Source organism: Hemitrygon akajei, chromosome 17 (assembly GCF_048418815.1).
Source record: "Hemitrygon akajei chromosome 17, sHemAka1.3, whole genome shotgun sequence".
NCBI lineage: Eukaryota > Metazoa > Chordata > Chondrichthyes > Myliobatiformes > Dasyatidae > Hemitrygon > Hemitrygon akajei.
In genome coordinates, this window is record NC_133140.1 from 19,252,197 (window position 1) to 19,270,135 (window position 17,939).

A 17,939-nucleotide genomic window follows, 5' to 3' on the forward strand; every position below is an offset into this window, starting at 1 on the left:
TCTGACCTCTCTATATTCTATGTCCTTAATGGTGAATCAAGATGAGAAGCTTTTCAAAAGTATCCTTGGCCAGATCTGATTCCATACATAGATTACCCCTATGGTCTCTAAGTAAACCTACTCTTTTCCTGACTTTGTTGCATTTTGTTGCACTATGTTTGTATCCCATGATTCTGTTAAAGTCAAGAAGACTCTTGATCACTCTCCACAGCCACTGTGATAGAAAATTCCAAAGACACCCCTTATTCTAAGATTTTGACCTCTAGTTTTGGAGTGCATGCAATCAGTCAAGCTCTGTGAGGATTTTAAGTTCCAATGAGATCTCATTCTGACATTTTATTCAACCATACTGAGATCCCTACAGACATCACTGTTTCCCAATCTCTCACCTTTGGGAAGAAATACTTTGCTTCATTATCTTGTGTTCCAAAGTGAATAACCTTCCATTTTTTCCACATTTTGTTCCATCTGTCATATTCGCACTCACTTTACTTTTCCCCTCCAAAGTCCCTCTGCATCCTTCTCTCTGCTTGCACTGCCACCTAATTTTGTGTCATCGAGAGACTTGGGAATTCTTCATTTGGTTCCTCAGCAAAATCATTGATAACGATTCTGAAACAGTCATCCATGTGGTACCCCAATCCATGTGGCCTATTAACCTGTTTATTCCCATTCTTTGTTTTCTATCTGATACCCTACTTAGTTCATTCCGAAAAGTTTTCCAATAGAATCGTTAAATACAGTCTGCGCAGTAGTTCTCTATGACGAAGAAGCAGCATTCTAAAAGGAGGATGAGGCAGCCATGGCTGACAGGGAAAGTCAAAGACGCCATTAAAGCAAACCATATGGCATACAATAGAACATTTAAAGGATTGGGAAGCTTTTTTTATTTCAAATCCATGTTGACTCTGCCTAGTCCTGTTGTTTTTAAGAAATTCTGTTGCATGCTCCACTATGGATTCTAGCATATTCCCTGTCACTCAAAAGGGAGAGAAACGTGGTTGATGCTCCCATTTCCAATTACTACCAAAAATAATTATTGGAAGCTTTAGTTGATGAAGTGGATGACATAGATTAAGAATAGCCTTTTTAAAATATAGATTAGGAATAGCCTTTTTTATGTTCTTATGACTGAGGTATTGAAAATTGATGTGGAATTTGATAGGATCAAATTTATGAAACAATGTGATGTAGTAGATGGCAGCTGACATCTGATGCTACATACCACACTATGTAATGATGTCTTTTAGATAGGATGGACATTAATGGAGAGATAATAACTTAATTGAGCAAAGTGAGTAATTTAGAAAACTGGAAGAACTTGAAGCTTTGATTTCCAGGGAGCTTTTTGATTTTCCTTTTAACCAACAAAAGTCACTATACATCTATAGAACCAGCTTTCTAAAACAAAAAAAAAAGTTTTGAGTTGCTCTTGGGGCCAAATTATCCTCTTGTTGTCTTGAGTAGAAGTAGACCATAAGACATAGGAGCACAATTAGGCTATTCTGGCCTTCGAATCTTCTCTGTCATTCAATCATGACTGGTTTATTTTCCTTCTCAACCCCATTGTCCTGCCTTCTTATAACCTTTGATACCCTTATTAATCAAGAACCTATCACTCTGTGCTTTAAGTATACTCAATGACTTGACCTCCACAGCCCTCTGTGACAATGAATTACACATATTCACCACCCTCTGGGAAAAGAACTTCCTCTTCATCTCTGTTCTAAAGGAACGTTCTATTGTGAGGCTGTGTTCTCTGGGCCTAGACTCTATCACAGCCACTCTGTCTAGGCTGTTCAGACTTCCATAGGTGTCAATGTGATCTTCCTTCATTCTTCTAAATTCCAATGAGTACAGGTCCAGAGCCATCAAGCACTCTGCATATGTTAACCCTTTCATTCCCAGGATCATTCCTGTAAACCACCTCTGAACTCTCTCCAAGTCAGCACATTTTTTCTGCTCACATTATTTCAAATATGGTACAACCAGTACCCTATACAGCTTCAGTATTACCTCCTTGCTTTTATATTCTAGCCATCTCAGAATAAATACTAGCATTCTACATACTAGTATTCTAAATACTACAATAAATACATTGTATTGCAAAGACAGGCAGGTAGGCAGTGGGGAGGGATAGCTCTGTTGATAAAAATGAAATCAAATCCTCAGGAGGAGGTGACATAGGATAGAAATGTAGAATACTTGTGGGTGGAGATAAGAAAATGCAAGTGTAAAAAGTCCCCTGGCAGGAGTTGTATGCAGCCCTCTGAGCTGTAGCCAAGGTTTGTGGTATAAGTTACAACAGGAGATTGGAAAAACATGTAAAAAGGTCAATGTTATGATTGTCCTGGGGGACAGTTTTTACTTTCAATATGCAGGTACGTACTGGATCCAGGACGGGATTTGTAGAATGCCTATGAGATGGCTTTTTGGAGCAGTTTGTTGTTGATCTCTCTCGGGCAGAGGTAATTCTGGGTTGGGTGTTCTGTACGCAACCAGGTTCAATAAGGGAGCTTAAGGTAAAGGAATCCTTAGGAGACAGTGATCATAATATGATAGAGTTCACCCTGTAGTTTGAGAGGGAGAAGCTAATGTCAGATGTATCAGTATTATAGTGGAATAAAGGGAATTACAGAGATATGGGAGAGGAGCTGACCATAGTTGATTGGAAGAGGACACTAGCAGGGATGACAGCAGAGCAGCAATGGCTGGAGTTTCTGGAGGCAATTTGAAAGGTGCAAGATAGGTACATCCCAAAGATGAAAATTTCTAAAGGATGGATGAGGCAAATGTGGCTGATGAGGGAAGTCAAAGACAACTTAAAAGGAAAAGAGAGGGCATACAATATAGCAGAAATTAGTGGGGAGTTGGAAGATTGAGAAAAGTGCTGTACACCCTAATCAGAGGTAGGAATAGGTACAAGGAATTGAATTGTTGAGGAGGGTGGAATGCTGCTGAGGGGCCAACCAAGTGGTTGTGGCACCAGGAGTAAAAGCACCTGGCACTTGTAGTAACAGCTGCCCATATACCAACTCAGCTGTGGATGACTCTTTTGGAGCTGTTCTATGCCCCAGTAGGACCCATGGGGGACTATCATGCCAACTCTAATCTGTCACGGAAGCCCTCAAAGCAGCCTTTAAGGAGCAGTGAAACAGATTCCATAGTCCTTTGGACTGTGGGTGATACACTGTGGTGTGATGTAGCCTAACTCTGAGGTTCTGGGCTGTTGCAGCCCAGTTATGAAGGGTACCACAGTCAGAGAGAATATCAGATGTAGTGCCAAACTGAGCAGCACAGGTGCTGATGAATACCCGAGCCATGTCTGTGGCCATTGTTGATGCTAGAGGGGCGACCTCTGGCCACTTTGTGGTATGGTCCACTATGGTGAGGAGGTGCATGAAAACCGCAGGAGTGGGGGAAGAGGTCCAATAAGGTCCACATTGACTTGGTCAAACCTTTGCTCAGGGAACTCAAAAGGTTCCAGTGGTGCCTGGATATGATGGTTAATTTTTGCCTGCTGGCACTCCAATCACGCAGATCCTTTCTAAGGCTGTGCCACCCAACCTTTAGTGCAAGTGCTTTCTGAGAGGCCTGTCAGCTCAGATGCAAGAGATCATGTATGGAGTTAAAAACAGTCCACCTTCAGTCTGTGGAACGAGGGTGACTGGTTGAGACATTGCAAAAGAGAGAAACCCCAGCTTCCCCAAGCTTGATGTCAGCCAACAGTAGGCCCATGACAACTGTTTGGTAAGCGTGGACCTCTGGGTCAGTAGCTTGGTCGGCTGCCATGCTGGCATAACCAAATCCTATGCGTATGGCCTCAGTGGCTGGCTGTGAGAGACAATCAGCCATGGCATTATTTTTCCTCTTGATATGTTGCATATCAGTTGTGAACTTTGATATTTAGGCCTGGTGGTGTTGCAGCCATGCAGACTTATAGTTAGGCCATCATGTGCACAAGAGGTTTGTGGTCAACGAACACTGTAAAATGGACATCCTTCAGAAGAAAATGAAAATGGTGGGTAGTTAGGGTGAGACCAAGCAAGAAGCTCACGGTCAAATGTTTTGTACTCCCTCTTGGTGGGGGGGAGGGAGTTGGAGACAGAGCTGCCGGCTGAAGAAGGTGAGCGGCTGCCACACACCTGCAACCATCTGTTCACGCACAGCACCCACAGCATAATCTGAAGTGTCAGTAGTAAATGTTATGTGTGTTGGGGTGCGGGTGCACCAGTAGGTTTGCATAGAAAAGAGCTCGTTTGGTATCATCAAATGCCCTGGTCATGTTCGCTGACCAGTTAAGCAGTTGATTCGGGGTATTGCCTTTAAGTGCAGTATACAGGGGAAAGCTTAAGCTTAACTCGTGGAATGAAGCAGTGATAGAAATACACCCTATCTATAGTTTTTTTTAGTAGTGTGGGACAGTCGGTCCATAATAGCAGCTGCTTTTGATGGGACATGTTTCACACCTTTTGTAGAGATGTGGCTGAAAGTCAATGGTTAACAACCCAAACTGGCATTTGGCAGGATTAATAATAAACTTGTGTTCGTTTAAGTGCTTGAAAAGTGTGCGGAGATGAGATACGTGTTTGGATTTGGATGCATTGGTGACAAGTATGTCACCTTGGTAAACAAGAAGAAAATCTAAGTCTTTATTTTAATAGAGTCCATCAGCCATTGGAAAGTTTGTGCTTCATTTTTCAGTTTAAATGGCATGTACAGCAACTCAGAGGCCAGATGAGGTTATCACAGCTGGCCTGGAATGTCCTGATGCTAGCCCCTAAGTAGATCAACTTTGGGGGAAAAGATTCACTTTCTGGCCAAACGTGCCAAAAGGTCTGGGATATGTGGGAGTGGATAACAGTCAAGTGGTGGCCCCTTTAAGGCATTGGTAATCGACACATGGGTGACAACCACCATCGGACTTAAGGACCATATAGAGGGGCAAAGCCCAGGGTCTATTCGATTGGCGTACAATGCTAAATCTTTTCTATGTTGGCAAACTGCCTTTGTGATCGCTAGCTTTTTAGGGTTCAGTCTATGTGCGTGGGCATGGCCTTGTGGGCCAGTTGGGGGAATGTGTTTTTTGACTGTAGTGGAGAATGTGGGCTTAGTGAGGTTTGGGAATTCACCCAGCAGTCGAGTAGGCTCACGTGTGGTGGTGCATGCGCTTGACAGAGTCATTGTGTGGAACTTATGGAAGAGCAGGGCAATAACCCAAAGTCCTTGACATCCACAAGTCTTAATATCAACTGGCAGTCCCTGGGCAAGCAGGACATCTGTGCTAAGTAGAGGTCTAGCCACTTTTGCCGGGGTGAAGTTCCATGTGTGATGTTGCCCACTGAAGCAGAATGTCACCCGTCATGTCCTATAAGTCTGGATCTTTTACCTTCTCAATAGGTGATACTGGCAGCACATGCACTTGAACACCCGTGTCACACTGGAAGTGTCGCTGTGGAAGGGTGTCCATACTGAATAGTAGACGGCCCCAGCAGCTGGAACCTGTGGTGTTCACAGACTTCTGATGTCCGGATGTGCTGATACTGTCGAAGCTGCAAAGCGGTCAGCACATCCTACTGTTCATACCAGAGCGAGCATGGTAAAAGCACAGACCTGGCGTTGTCTGTTTTGCAGCATTAGTTAGTAGTCTGTTTTGCATGTTTATGTTGGAGGCCTCACTGACCAGGCTTATTGACACAGGGAAGAGAAGAGGAATTGTGTACGTCTGCCTGGCTAAATGTAGCCTATCAGCCATTTTAGCAAGCTCTCTATAGTCCTTCACAGGTGCATTAGCAAGAGCTCTGTAAGCTTGAAGATTTCTTTAAAAATAAAAAAAAGGATGGTGATTTCCTAGGATAGACAGCATATGGTCTATTAGCTTTGAAGTTGTAGTTGCGCTGAGGCTGGGCAAGGAGAACAACTGTTTGGCATGCTTAGACCCTGGTAGTCCAAAAGTCTGTAAAAGGTGAGTTTTCAGCGATCGGTATTTGTTATGCATGGGCGGATGTTCTCGCAGTTGTGGAGTTTCTGAGCAACAGTACCACATAGTAAAATTTGTGATCTGCAGTGCTTTCTTGCAGCATAAATTGAGCCTCAGCTTGTACAAAGTAATGGCATTTTGCTCCCTAAACTCCAGTAGTTTCGAAGCAATTGCATTGGCCGACATGTTCAGCAACTCTGGAATTGCCCTAGCGCATCGGGGTAACCAATGTAGGTTTCTGGAAATAAAACAGCATGAGGCATTTTATGTTAATGTACAACTCATTTACTGCAAACACTGAACCAAAGTATGGTTTTTAAAAAAAAAAGACCTTGTGTCATTAGGTCATCACATCAGATCAACCTCTTAAAAGTGAACCCTAACTCAATGTTGGTGGTTGTGAATTCTGTACATTTCTACCAGTTTCATTACCCTACACTGTCATCACTGCTCGTGTCCCTTTCCAATCAGCTTGCTCCTATCTCATGCCTCTGTAGTTACTTTTGCTCAAATCTAATTGATATATCTGACTTTAACTTCTCCCCAAAATTCCCTCTTGGTTTTTTAGGACAGGTGTGCAGACCAACCGCTGCTCTGAGCAGGTAATTCTTACACATCCCTGAAAACTGTGCAGCACTTTAAATGCTATGAATATTTAGAATGGAAATTGAAAAATCACATACTTTTGATTTTATTTATTAATTGAATACAGTACAACAAAGGAAATCTTTCACATTTTGTAAACTTTTTCCTCATCTGTTTTTATTACAAATCCATTGTCTTTAAACACTGTCCAGAATAATTCTGCATCCAGATTCATCAGTCCTCATTAGATCCTTCAAAAGTTCTAGTGTTTCTGGATTTACATTCCATAAAATACATAAGACTGAACCCACTTTCGTAGTCAGCCCCGGAAGTTTGAGATGATCCAACAGTATTACGATTTGTATCAGTGTTGTAACTTGAAATGTTGAGCTCTACTAAAAAGGAAAAGTTGTGATACTTTATTATTTAGAAAGTTTGTGGATTATGTTCATTAACACAATTATTTACAGGATATTTCATAATTATATTAACAATTTCAACATTGTATTAACATTATGTAAAAGAAAATTCCAGCTGCGTGGCAACAAAGGCTATGTGTGCATTTCAGTTACTGCATAGTCATGCACCTGCACAGTTCAGAGGGAACAGTGCTTCTCCCTCACAAATTGCAGGGTGAATTCTATCGTATTATGATCACTTTCTCCTAAGGGTTTCTGTATCTTAGGCTCCTTAATCAAATCTGGTTCATTTCACAACATCGAATTTGGAATTTACTTTTCCCTAGTGGGGTCAAGCATGAGCTGCCCTAAAAAGCTATCTTGTAGGCACTCTACAAATTCCTTCTACATCACCAGCCTTATTTTCTCAATCTTTCTGTTAATTGGAATCGTCCATGACCATTGTAATATTGCTCCATTTAAGTCTATTTCGTATTATATTTATAGCCCACATTCTGGCTGCCGTTTGAAGACTTGTATGTATGTTTCTTAATTCTTTCCACAAGGATTCTACATCTTCTGCTCCTCTGTCATTTATTTTGATCGATTTGATTTCATTTTTTATGCCCACCTGACTGTGCTTTCAATACAATGTTTCCTTCGATGTTAAGCTCCCAGCTGTGATCGTCTTTCAACGACGACTCAGTGATGCCCACTATATAATTCTTGTCAATTTCTAACTGATCTATAAGTTGATTTATCTTATTTTGTATATGGTGCATTCAAATATAACACCTTTAGTCCTGTACTTACCACCTTTTTCAATTTAGTCTCCATGTTGCCTGAAGTTAAATTCTTATCCTTTTCTAAACTACATATCGTATTCTTTGTCCTGGAGATTTCAGTAACCTTTCTTGCCCTGTCCTTTTTAACTTATCCAATCTGTTGAATCCACTCTGCTACTATTTAGTTTTAAATTCCTATCCACAGCCCTAGATAGGTGATTTGCCAGGACCCTGGTCGCAGCAAGGTTCAGGTGGACCAAGTCCAATTGAAACAACTCCTTCCTTAATGTTGGTGCTAATGTCCCACGAATTCAAACCCATTTCTCCCACACCAATCTCCGAGTTATGTATTTGATTCTCTGATCTTATTAACTCTGTTCTAATTTGCATGTGGCTCAGGTAACTATTATTTTTAATTACTTTTTTGATTCTGTGTTTTAATTCAGACCCTGCCTGCTCAAATTCCCTCAGCAGAACCTCCTCTTCTTCCTATGTTGTTGGTACCCACATTGTCCATGACAACTAAGTCTTTCCCCTTCTACTTCAAGTTCCCCTGCAAGTCAGGTGAGATGTCCTGAATCTGGGCACCAGGCAGACCAGGCAGTTCTTGGGACACTCGATCCTTTAACAGAGAATTGTGTTGATTCCCCTGATCAGCTATCCCCAAATGAGACTACATTTTTTTTCTCTTTGTTGCCGCCCGTCACATTTCAGTTCCTCATCCTTTTTGCAGCCACCACTGTAATCCACACAGGGAACAATAACCTCAGACCTATTGGGCAAGCTCAAGGGCTGATGCCCCTCCAGCACAACCTGTATCCCATACCAGCCTCACGTGCAGTCACATCCTCTTATTCCTGGCCACAGACTGAATATGTGGTTGTTGATCTGCCTGGCAATCACACTGGGTGTGATTGCCTTCTGAAACAGAGTATTGATAGGTAGGTGTGGATAAAGTAAAAGGGAAGGAGAGTGCAGCAGAGATTACTGAAGTCTCTAGACCAAATTTGAAGTAGTTAATTTAATGGATGTGACCACCTCCTGAAATTTCAAGCTATATGAATCTGAACAGCAAGTTTGAGTAAGTTACTATTTGCTTCCAGTGGTATTTTATCATCTTAGCCAGGATTTGTTCAGCACCAGCACTTTCAATGAAGTAGGTTATCATGCATCTTAATTTATTTCAATTTTTTTCAGCTGCTGTGGAACTATAAACTTAACCTGACAACAGATCCAAAGTTTGAAGCTGCTGCAGGCGAAGTTTGCAAAGCTACCCTGAATGAAGTAAGTATACGAGTGAGTGGCTGCACTACAAACTGTTGTTAGCAGGGAGTGTGTTTGGAGAGAAGTGACATTGTTATTAGTAAACTGAGCTGCACGATTTTTTTTTTTTGCAGCATAAATAAACTACTTTCAAAGACATTAAAAATTAAAACCTCAGAATGGTACTTGGTACCACAGATCAGATTGAATTTTCAGGACGGCTATAGATTAAATCAGCTATCATAATTTTAGGTCATTATATTCCCTTTTTTCACAGCACACAGTTATTACAGATAAGACCAGCATTTATCACCCACTCTTGATTAACTGAGATAAACTGCTGTTTGAACAGCTGGAGTCTGTTAGAGCGTATTTCCAAGATTTTTGACCGATCAAAGTGAAGGAAAGGCAACACATTTCCAACCCAGAGGAGCATGTGACTTTGAGGCAAATATTCAGCTGGTGGTACTTTGTTTGCCAGTTGTGTTTGTTCCTTTTGGTGTGAGGTGCTATGAAGTAGCCTTGGTTTAGCTGTATTAAATTACCACTGCATAAATCTTGGCTTTTGACCCGTGACAAAATTTCTGGTCAGTGATAATATCTTCATCCCTCCCCCCCACCCCCCCACCCATGACTTTTCAATGCAGTGCTGTTAATAGTGGGAAACACCTGGTGTTGCCATTGAATATCAAGGTTAGTTATACTCTGTTGTTGGAGATTGGTATTCCTTGGTACTTGTGTTATGAAAACATTACTTGCAAGCACATTCTTAAAACTGGAGTTAAATCTTATAGAGAAATCAGAAAATATCTCCAGATCTGACTTCATGGAGTGAAGGCCATGAATGATGAAGCACCTGAAGATAAATTGGCTTTGCACATAATTGAAGGAACTCTTGAAGGAGTACCCTGGGGCCGAGTTGATAATCCCCATGCATCCACAAACACCCTACTTGGGACTAAATGTGACAGCTTCTAATGAATAGTTTGGCCATTGATTTGAATTTTACTAATACTCAATGTCTCACTCACATGTTGCAGAGCTTTCAGAACCATACATTTTTTATTCATTTTGGAAGTGAGGCTGGAATGAAGTCTGAAGCCAAATTGATAAGCTGCTGTTTTACAGCACTGTCACTGATAGGTTTTTTACTTTGCTAATTGAGAATAGACTCAACATGCTGTTTAGCTGGATTGTATTTTTCTTGACCACAGAAAAACAAATTTATCAGAGCAGTTTTCTCACAGTGACAGATGCAATATAACTTGACTAGTAATGTGGCTGGTTTTGGAGCACATGCTTTTCAGGACCACAAATGGGATGCTATTTTTCCTCCATTCTGTGATGGCAAGGATTTCTTGATCCTCCACCCAGATCATCCACTCAGCTTCCAGTTGAAGTGCTTTAGCATTCTTTGACTCTGTGTTGGGCTCTGGCTTTGAGGATAGGAACACGCATGGAGCCTCTTGCAGCTCATCATTTAGTTTTGTTGTGTGGAGACTTTGATCTGTAAGTTGTTGGGTCACTTTACATTTTGCATTTGTAGGTTATTGTATATTTTTGTGCTTTGTAACTTTATTAAGTTCATGTATTATAAAGTATGTTCAGCCTTGTTCCTGGCATGGATAACTCAGGTTAATCCTCTGATGTGACAGTAAAGTAAAAAAGGTTGCATATTCCGATGGAATTTTATTTTTTCTGCTGTGATAATCCAAAGGGACTGGAAACCTAGTTTTGATCTGCTAGGTGTTTTCAAAATATATCCTATGGTATATATTTATGGTAAGGCTGCACAAAGCAATTGAGTGACCTCAATGGGGTGAGCGGTTTCCCTTTCACTATGGCTGTGTAGGTCATAGCTACTGATAGTGTCGTGGGTGGTTTGTATGCAAGTCCAATATGACAGCTTCAGGACTTGTTTCAGGTTCAAGTTTAATTGCCATTTGACCACACATGAATATCTATGAATACAGCCAAACAATACTGCATTACTTTGGGGCCAAGGTACAAAACACAGTAGCAACAATCATATGCAGCACAAGTTACATATAGCACATATAAGATGGCAAGCACATACAAGTTCTCAGTAAAATACAGTCACACAAACAAAACATAGTCCAAGACCTGAGTTTATGAATGTTGCAGCAGTCTGCAGTCAAACACAATACAGCCTGTCTTCTGCTGAGCGAACATGGGGAGGGGAGCAGCGTGGACTCCAGCTTGGATGCCACGCCACACCACCCCAGCACTCCAGTGGAGCACACCGACTTCAACGCCTCTCTCTTGGGCAGTTGTAAACAGGTGACACCACAACTTGTGGCGTTAGTCCTCTCTAGACCAAGACCATGCAGTTCTCCTGCCGTCCACCAATGTATTAGTGAATCATGCTTCAGCACTCCACATTAATGGTATCTAACAGGGTTTTGCAATCACAAGAAAAGTGACTAAGATGACTTGCTGTTAGAATGCACACTTGCTTTGTGCACTGACTCCTCTGATACAGGCAGCAGTATGATCCACACTAAGTCCAGCTCCTGCAGTACTTTTAAGTTTGTCGTGGCTGTCAGGATCTTGTGATTGTTTTTAAAAAAAAATGTTCATAAACGGCAATAACATCTTTGGTTGGCCCTGTAGAAGCCGCTGTTACCGAGTGCACCACCATTTTATGGCAGTTGGACTGATTAGTAGTGGTTTCATGACTTTAAGATTTTCTCACCCAGAGTTCATTTAGTGCCCTTACTAGTTTCTGCTTCCAAATGTGTTAGCTGATTCAATGTCGATTCAATGATAATCAATAGAACTTTTCATTAATTATGCTCTTAACAAGTACAAAGTACTTCCAGCTTGAAATTTGTATTGGAACCTTTCTCAAGGTACTGCTTTGGATTGTATGTTACAGTGCTATAACCTCTGGTTGTTTAATGGCTGTTGTTCCACTGGAGTGTGACAGTCCCTTTCTTACAGAACAGCCAATTTAGAACATAATCCTGGAGCTTCTTAAGCTAGAAAAGTTGACTTCAATTGATTACTCTGCATACAACTACAATACTAGTGCCTGGTGGTGTGTATTTTTGTTCCCTAAATGTGTTTAAATGTAAGTAGGCTTGAAGCTAATTAAGTGAAGTATTATTAGAGGTGTATATACAGATTTCCTTCTCTGAAGGGCATGAAAATATCAGGTGGGTTTTTATGACACTCCAATACTTGCATGGTTGTTACTATTGATGCCACATTTTTTTTACATTGAGATTTGCACCGCAATTCTCTGATGGCTAGGCCAATCCTCTGGATTACCAGTCTAGTAATTTAACTATTACACCACTCTGGTAAAATGAATATTGGCTGTGTCACAATTTTAAACACAGGTTCTTGAATCTAGATGGACCTAATCTTTGAAATGGACTGCAAGTGTAAGTCCAGATTTTCAGAAGATTCTCTTTCAGCTGGATCCTTCCTTTCTAGTTCTAGCGAATTTGTCCCTGCAATCCTGGTTGTTGTTTGCATTGAATAAATCAGAATCAGGTTTATTATCACTGATATATGTTGTGAAATTTGTTTTGCAGCAGCAGAACATTGCAATATGTGAAATTACTGTAATTTACAATAAGAAACATAAAATAATACAAAAAGAGAGCAAAATCATAAGTAGTCATTGGTTCATGAGCCGTTCAGATAGCAGTCAGATATGTCAGTGATAATAAACTATATAAGAGGTGTCCTAATTTAGTTGAATGTCTTAGATCCCTAATGTCAAACGGATATCTTTGATATATCATCCTTGACTTGGCTTTTCATTGAGATTCAATGTAATCTCAGAAACATTTTGTGAATTTAATTCTATTTTCCTATATGTACCACGTAAAAATCCTTTCTAAACAAACTAATCCAATGTCTCTTAAGAGAACAGCATAGTCAGTCTCAGATCCTGTATGTGGAGTGAATCAGCTGGCTATGTCACTGTGGCATAATTTTGAGAGAAATTACCTTGAGAGAAAGCATGGTAGAGATGATAACTTTGATTTATCTGGATTAAAAAATTCTTGATTTTTTTTTGGCTTTTGCTCTGGAGGCAGCATAAGCAAGAGGTCTGGTTCTGTATTTAGGAATCTTCAATAGATATTCAGTAATATAGTTGCATTTAATTGGACCTGTCTGAGAAAGCTGCATTGCTTTTGCTGAAAAATGTTTGTGGTTATGTTTTTAATTTTTTTTAATAGGTGAAGGAGTGTGCTGAGCAAGAACCAGGAAAGGGCTATGTAATTTCCTGCTTGATTGATCATCGTGCAAACATAACTGAATACCAGTGTCGTCAGTTCATAACCAAAATGACAGCGATCATCTTCAGTGATTACCAACTCATTTGCGGCTTTATGGACAGTTGCAAGAATGACATCAACCAATTCAAATGTGGAAGCATTCGGCCTGGTGAAAAGGTATTGCCTCTTGCTGTGATTAGGTGAACTGACCAAGAGAAGATTGCATATATAGATTACCACATGCAACATGAGGTTGTAACAAACTTTGTAAGGCTATGCAATGTAAACAGTTACAACAAAGATGAACTGCTTGTGAAATACGTAAGTTTGGTTAAATACAAGAAAATAAGTGTAGGGGTAGATTATCAGGCCCCTCAAGTCTCCTTTGCAAATCAGTATGAATATGGCAGATCTCTGCTGGCCTCAACTTTTCTTCTGTGCTAATTCCAAAACTCTCAATTCCCCAACCTTTTTAAATGTTTATTTTTTCCACTTTGTTTAAGTAATGACCTTGCTTCTATTAGCCTTGGGGGCAGAGAACTCCAAAAATTCACTATACCATCCGAGAGAACAAATTTCTATGCACTTCAGTTTTAAATCGCTGGCTCCTTTTTTTGCTAAGACCCTTTTTTTGAGACTCCTAGCAAAAGCCTCAAAATTTATGTCTAGATGAAGGGTCTCAACTGAAAACATGGACTGTCCACTTTTTTCCATAGATGTGGCTTGACCTGCAGAGTTCCTCTTGTAATTTTTGTTGCTCCAAATTCTGGCTTCTGTGTAAACATCTATCCTGTCAAGCTTCCTTTGATCTTGTCTATTTGCATAATGTCATCCCTCATTTTTCTAAACTGCACGCAGTACAGGCCTAAACTATTTAGCCTCTCTTGATCGGACAATAGTCTTATCCCAGAAATTGGTCTGGTAATTTTTCTTTGGGCTGCTTCCAATGCTACAATACCTTTTTTTTAGGTAAGGGAACCAAAACCATGCACAGTATTCCAGGTGTGACCTGTACAATCCTCTGTGCAATTGTAACAAAACATCTCTATTCTTAAACCTGAACTCTTTTGCATAAAGACCAATGTACCATTCGCTTTTTATAGCTATTGTTGGACCTGCCTGCTAACTTTGTGATTCATTTGCACTCTCTTCATTTAAATGTCTGCTTTTTTGATTCCTGTTTGTTAAATATATAAGCTAATACATCTCCACATTGCATTCCATTAACTAAGTCTTTGCCCAATTACACAAACCTTTGTGTTGCAGAATCTCAAATTTTATAATTTCAGTTATATTTTTGCATCATTGAAGTTGCTGTGACCTAGAATGAAATATTCGTAGGTTAATGCTAGATACCAAAGCTTGAGTAGTTTTAACCGTAGCCTACCTTGTGTCCACCACTACTTATTTTTGAAGGTACATATGCACACTATTTTCTCTTTTAGATTGGACTTCTAGCTTTTGTATATTTGGATAATCTTTTGCTCATTCCTGGACCTTGTTATTGAAGTCAAGAAAAAACTTGAAATGGATTAATAAGCATCCTTTATCCCCATTATGGCTGCTACAACTTGTCAAAATCAGTCAGGTTTAAATTTTTTTTTATGTAAATGACTTGTTGACACTAAAGTACAGCTGCTAAATCTGTTGATAACACAAAAATTGGTGGGGAAAGTAAGTTGTGAACCAAATATAAGATGACGAAAGGACGGGTAGGTTCAATAAGTGGAGAAACATTTGGGAAATAAGTATTATTGGCAGGAAAAATGCACATTTTCCCAACAGGGATAAATTAAGCACATTAAATGGTGAAGGATTGCAGACTTTAATATGCAGAAAGCTTTGAATGCCTTCATGCATCTTTTAAAGAAGGCAAGAATTTAGGTAAGTGAACATAACTTTATTGTTGGAGACATGAGACCTCAGATGCTAGAAATTTGGAGCAACATGCAAATGAGCAGGAGGAACTCAGCATGTCAGGCACCATCTATGGATGGCATTGGTCAGTAGTTGATGTTGTGGGTTGAAACCCTTAATCAGGACAGGATCAGCTCTTTCTTTCCAGTCCATTTGAAGGGTCTTGATACAAAATGTTGACTGTCTAGTTCCCTCCATAGGTCTAACCTGTTGAGTTCCTCCACTTCCTTTGTTGCTCTAGAATTTTATTGTTTATTGGTAGAGGAATTGAATAAAAAAGTTGAGAGATTTTTCTTCAGTTAGGACTTTTGAGAGACTACTTCTGGAGTAATTTGTATGGTATTGATCTTGTTAATGTCAAAACAACCTTCAGGGAAGAAGTGCCCTGCTCCAAATGTTCTGTAGCAAAACAATCAATATTTCTTTACACTCCAGAGGCAGTACTTATTTTTGTTTCAAATGAGTCTTTGTCATCAGTTTTCAGCTTTGTTTCTATTCTTGAGTGCCATAGTAGTGTAGCGGTTAGCAGGACAATATTACAGCTCAGGATGTTCTAGAGTTCGGAGTTCAAGTCCGGTGCCGTTCTGTAGGGAGTCTCTGTAGGTCCTGCCCATGGGATACATGGGCTTTCACCAGGTGCTCGAGTTTGTTCTCACAGTCCAAAGGTGTATCAGGTAGGTTATTTGGTCATTGCAAATTGTCCTGTGATTAGGTTAGGTTTAATCGAGTTTGTCAGGAGTTACTGGGGCAGTGTGGCTTGAAGGGCCGAAGGGCCTACACGTATCACAAAGCAAAGAAACTTTCTATTAGTAAAGTATAAGGAGTGAGCATAAATCTTTTAGCATTTTTATAAGACGTAATCTTTTGGTGTTCGATGATGAAGCTGAGGGTTCTTGCAGAATGAGTAAGAATTTATATGTATTGTGACCTGAGATGCACATGGAGAAGGAAAGAGGAGGATATGCTTCAGAAGTATGTTTTCAGTCCCAAAGACCATATAACAGTTACAGCACAGAAACAGGCCATCTCGGCCCTTCTAGTCTGTGCCGAACGCTTACTCTCACCTAGTCCCACCGACCTGCACTCAGCCCATAACCCTCCATTCCTTTCCTGTCCATATACCTGTCCAATTTTACTTTAAATGACAATATCGAACCTGCCTCTACCCCTTCTACTGGAAGCTTGTTCCACACAGCTACCACTCTGAGTAAAGAAGTTCCCCCTCATGTTACCCCTAAACTTTTGCCGCCTAACTCTCAACTCATGCCCTCTTGTTTGAATCTCCCCTACTCTCAATGGAAAAAAGCCTATCCATGTCAACTCTATCTATCCCCCTCATAATTTTAAATAGCTCTATCAAGTCCCCCCTCAACCTTCTACGCTCCAAAGAATAAAGACCTAACGTGTTCAACCTTTCTCTGTAACTTAGGTGCTGAAACCCAGGTAACATTCTAGTAAATTTCCTCTGTACTCTCTCTATTTTGTTGACATTTTTCCTATAGTTCGGTGACCAGAACTGTACACAATACTCCAAATTTGGTCTCACCAATGCCTTGTACAATTTTAACATTACATCCCAACTCCTATACTCAATGCTCTGATTTATAAAGGCCAACATACCAAAAGCTTTCTTCACCACCCTATCCACATGAGATTCCACCTTCAGGGAACTGTGCACCATTATTCCTAGATTGCTCTGTTCTTCTGCATTCCTCAATGCCTTACCATTTAGCATGTATGTCCTATTTTGATTATTCCTACCAAAATGTAGCACCTCACACTTATCAGCATTAAACTCCATCTGCCATCTTTCAGCCCACTCTTCTAACTGGCCTAAATCTCTCTGCAAGCTTTGAAAACCTTCTTAATTATCCACAATGCCACCTATCTTGGTATCATTTGCATACTTAACTAATCCAATTTACCACCCCATCATCCAGATCATTAATGTGCATGACAAACAACATTGGACCCAGTACAGATCCCTGAGGCAGGCACACCACTAGAGACCAGCCTCCAACCTGACAGACAGTTATCCACCACTACTCTCTGGCATCTCCCATCCAGCCACTGTTGAATCCATTTTACTACTTCAATATTAATACCTAACGATTGAACCTTCCTAATTAACCTTCCGTGTGGAACCTTGTCAAAGGCCTTACTGAAGTCCATATAGACAACATCCACTGCATTACCCTCATCAACTTTCCTAGTAACCTCTTCAAAAAAATTAATAAGATTTGTCAAACATGACCTTCCACACACAAATCCATGTTGACTGTTCCTAATCAGACCCTGTCTATCCAGATAATTATATATACCATCTTTAAGAATACTTTCCATTAATTTACCCACCACTGACATAAACTTACAGGCTTATAATTGCTAGGTTTACTTTTAGAACCTTTTTTAAACGATGGAACAACATGAGCAATACACCAATCCTCTGGCACCATCCCCGTTTCTAATGACACTTGAAGTATTTCTGTCAGAGCCCCTGCAATTTCTACACTAACTTCCCTCAAGGTCCTAGGGAATATCCTATCAGGACCTGCAGATTTATCCACTTTTATATTTCTTAAAAGTGTCAGTACATTCTCCTCTTTAATCATCATAGTTTCCATAACTTCCCTACTTGTTTCCTTAACTTATACAATTCAATATCCTTCTCCTTAGTGAATACCGAAGAAAAGAAATTGTTCAAAATCTCCCCCATCTCTTTTGGCTCCACACATAGCTAGCTGTCCACTCTGAT

At 40.3% G+C, this 17,939-nt stretch overlaps 1 protein-coding gene across 2 annotated transcripts in view; it reads left to right on the forward strand.

The window, feature by feature from the left end:
- Window positions 1–17,939, forward strand: part of glg1a (golgi glycoprotein 1a) — a 156,438-nt gene that overhangs the window by 37,325 nt on the left and 101,174 nt on the right. For both annotated transcript variants that reach the window (XM_073069741.1, XM_073069742.1), the window contains exons 3-4: window positions 8,946–9,032; window positions 13,229–13,444. In XM_073069741.1, coding sequence (XP_072925842.1) covers window positions 8,946–9,032; window positions 13,229–13,444 — 303 coding nt within the window. The remainder of the gene's footprint in view (window positions 1–8,945; window positions 9,033–13,228; window positions 13,445–17,939) is intronic.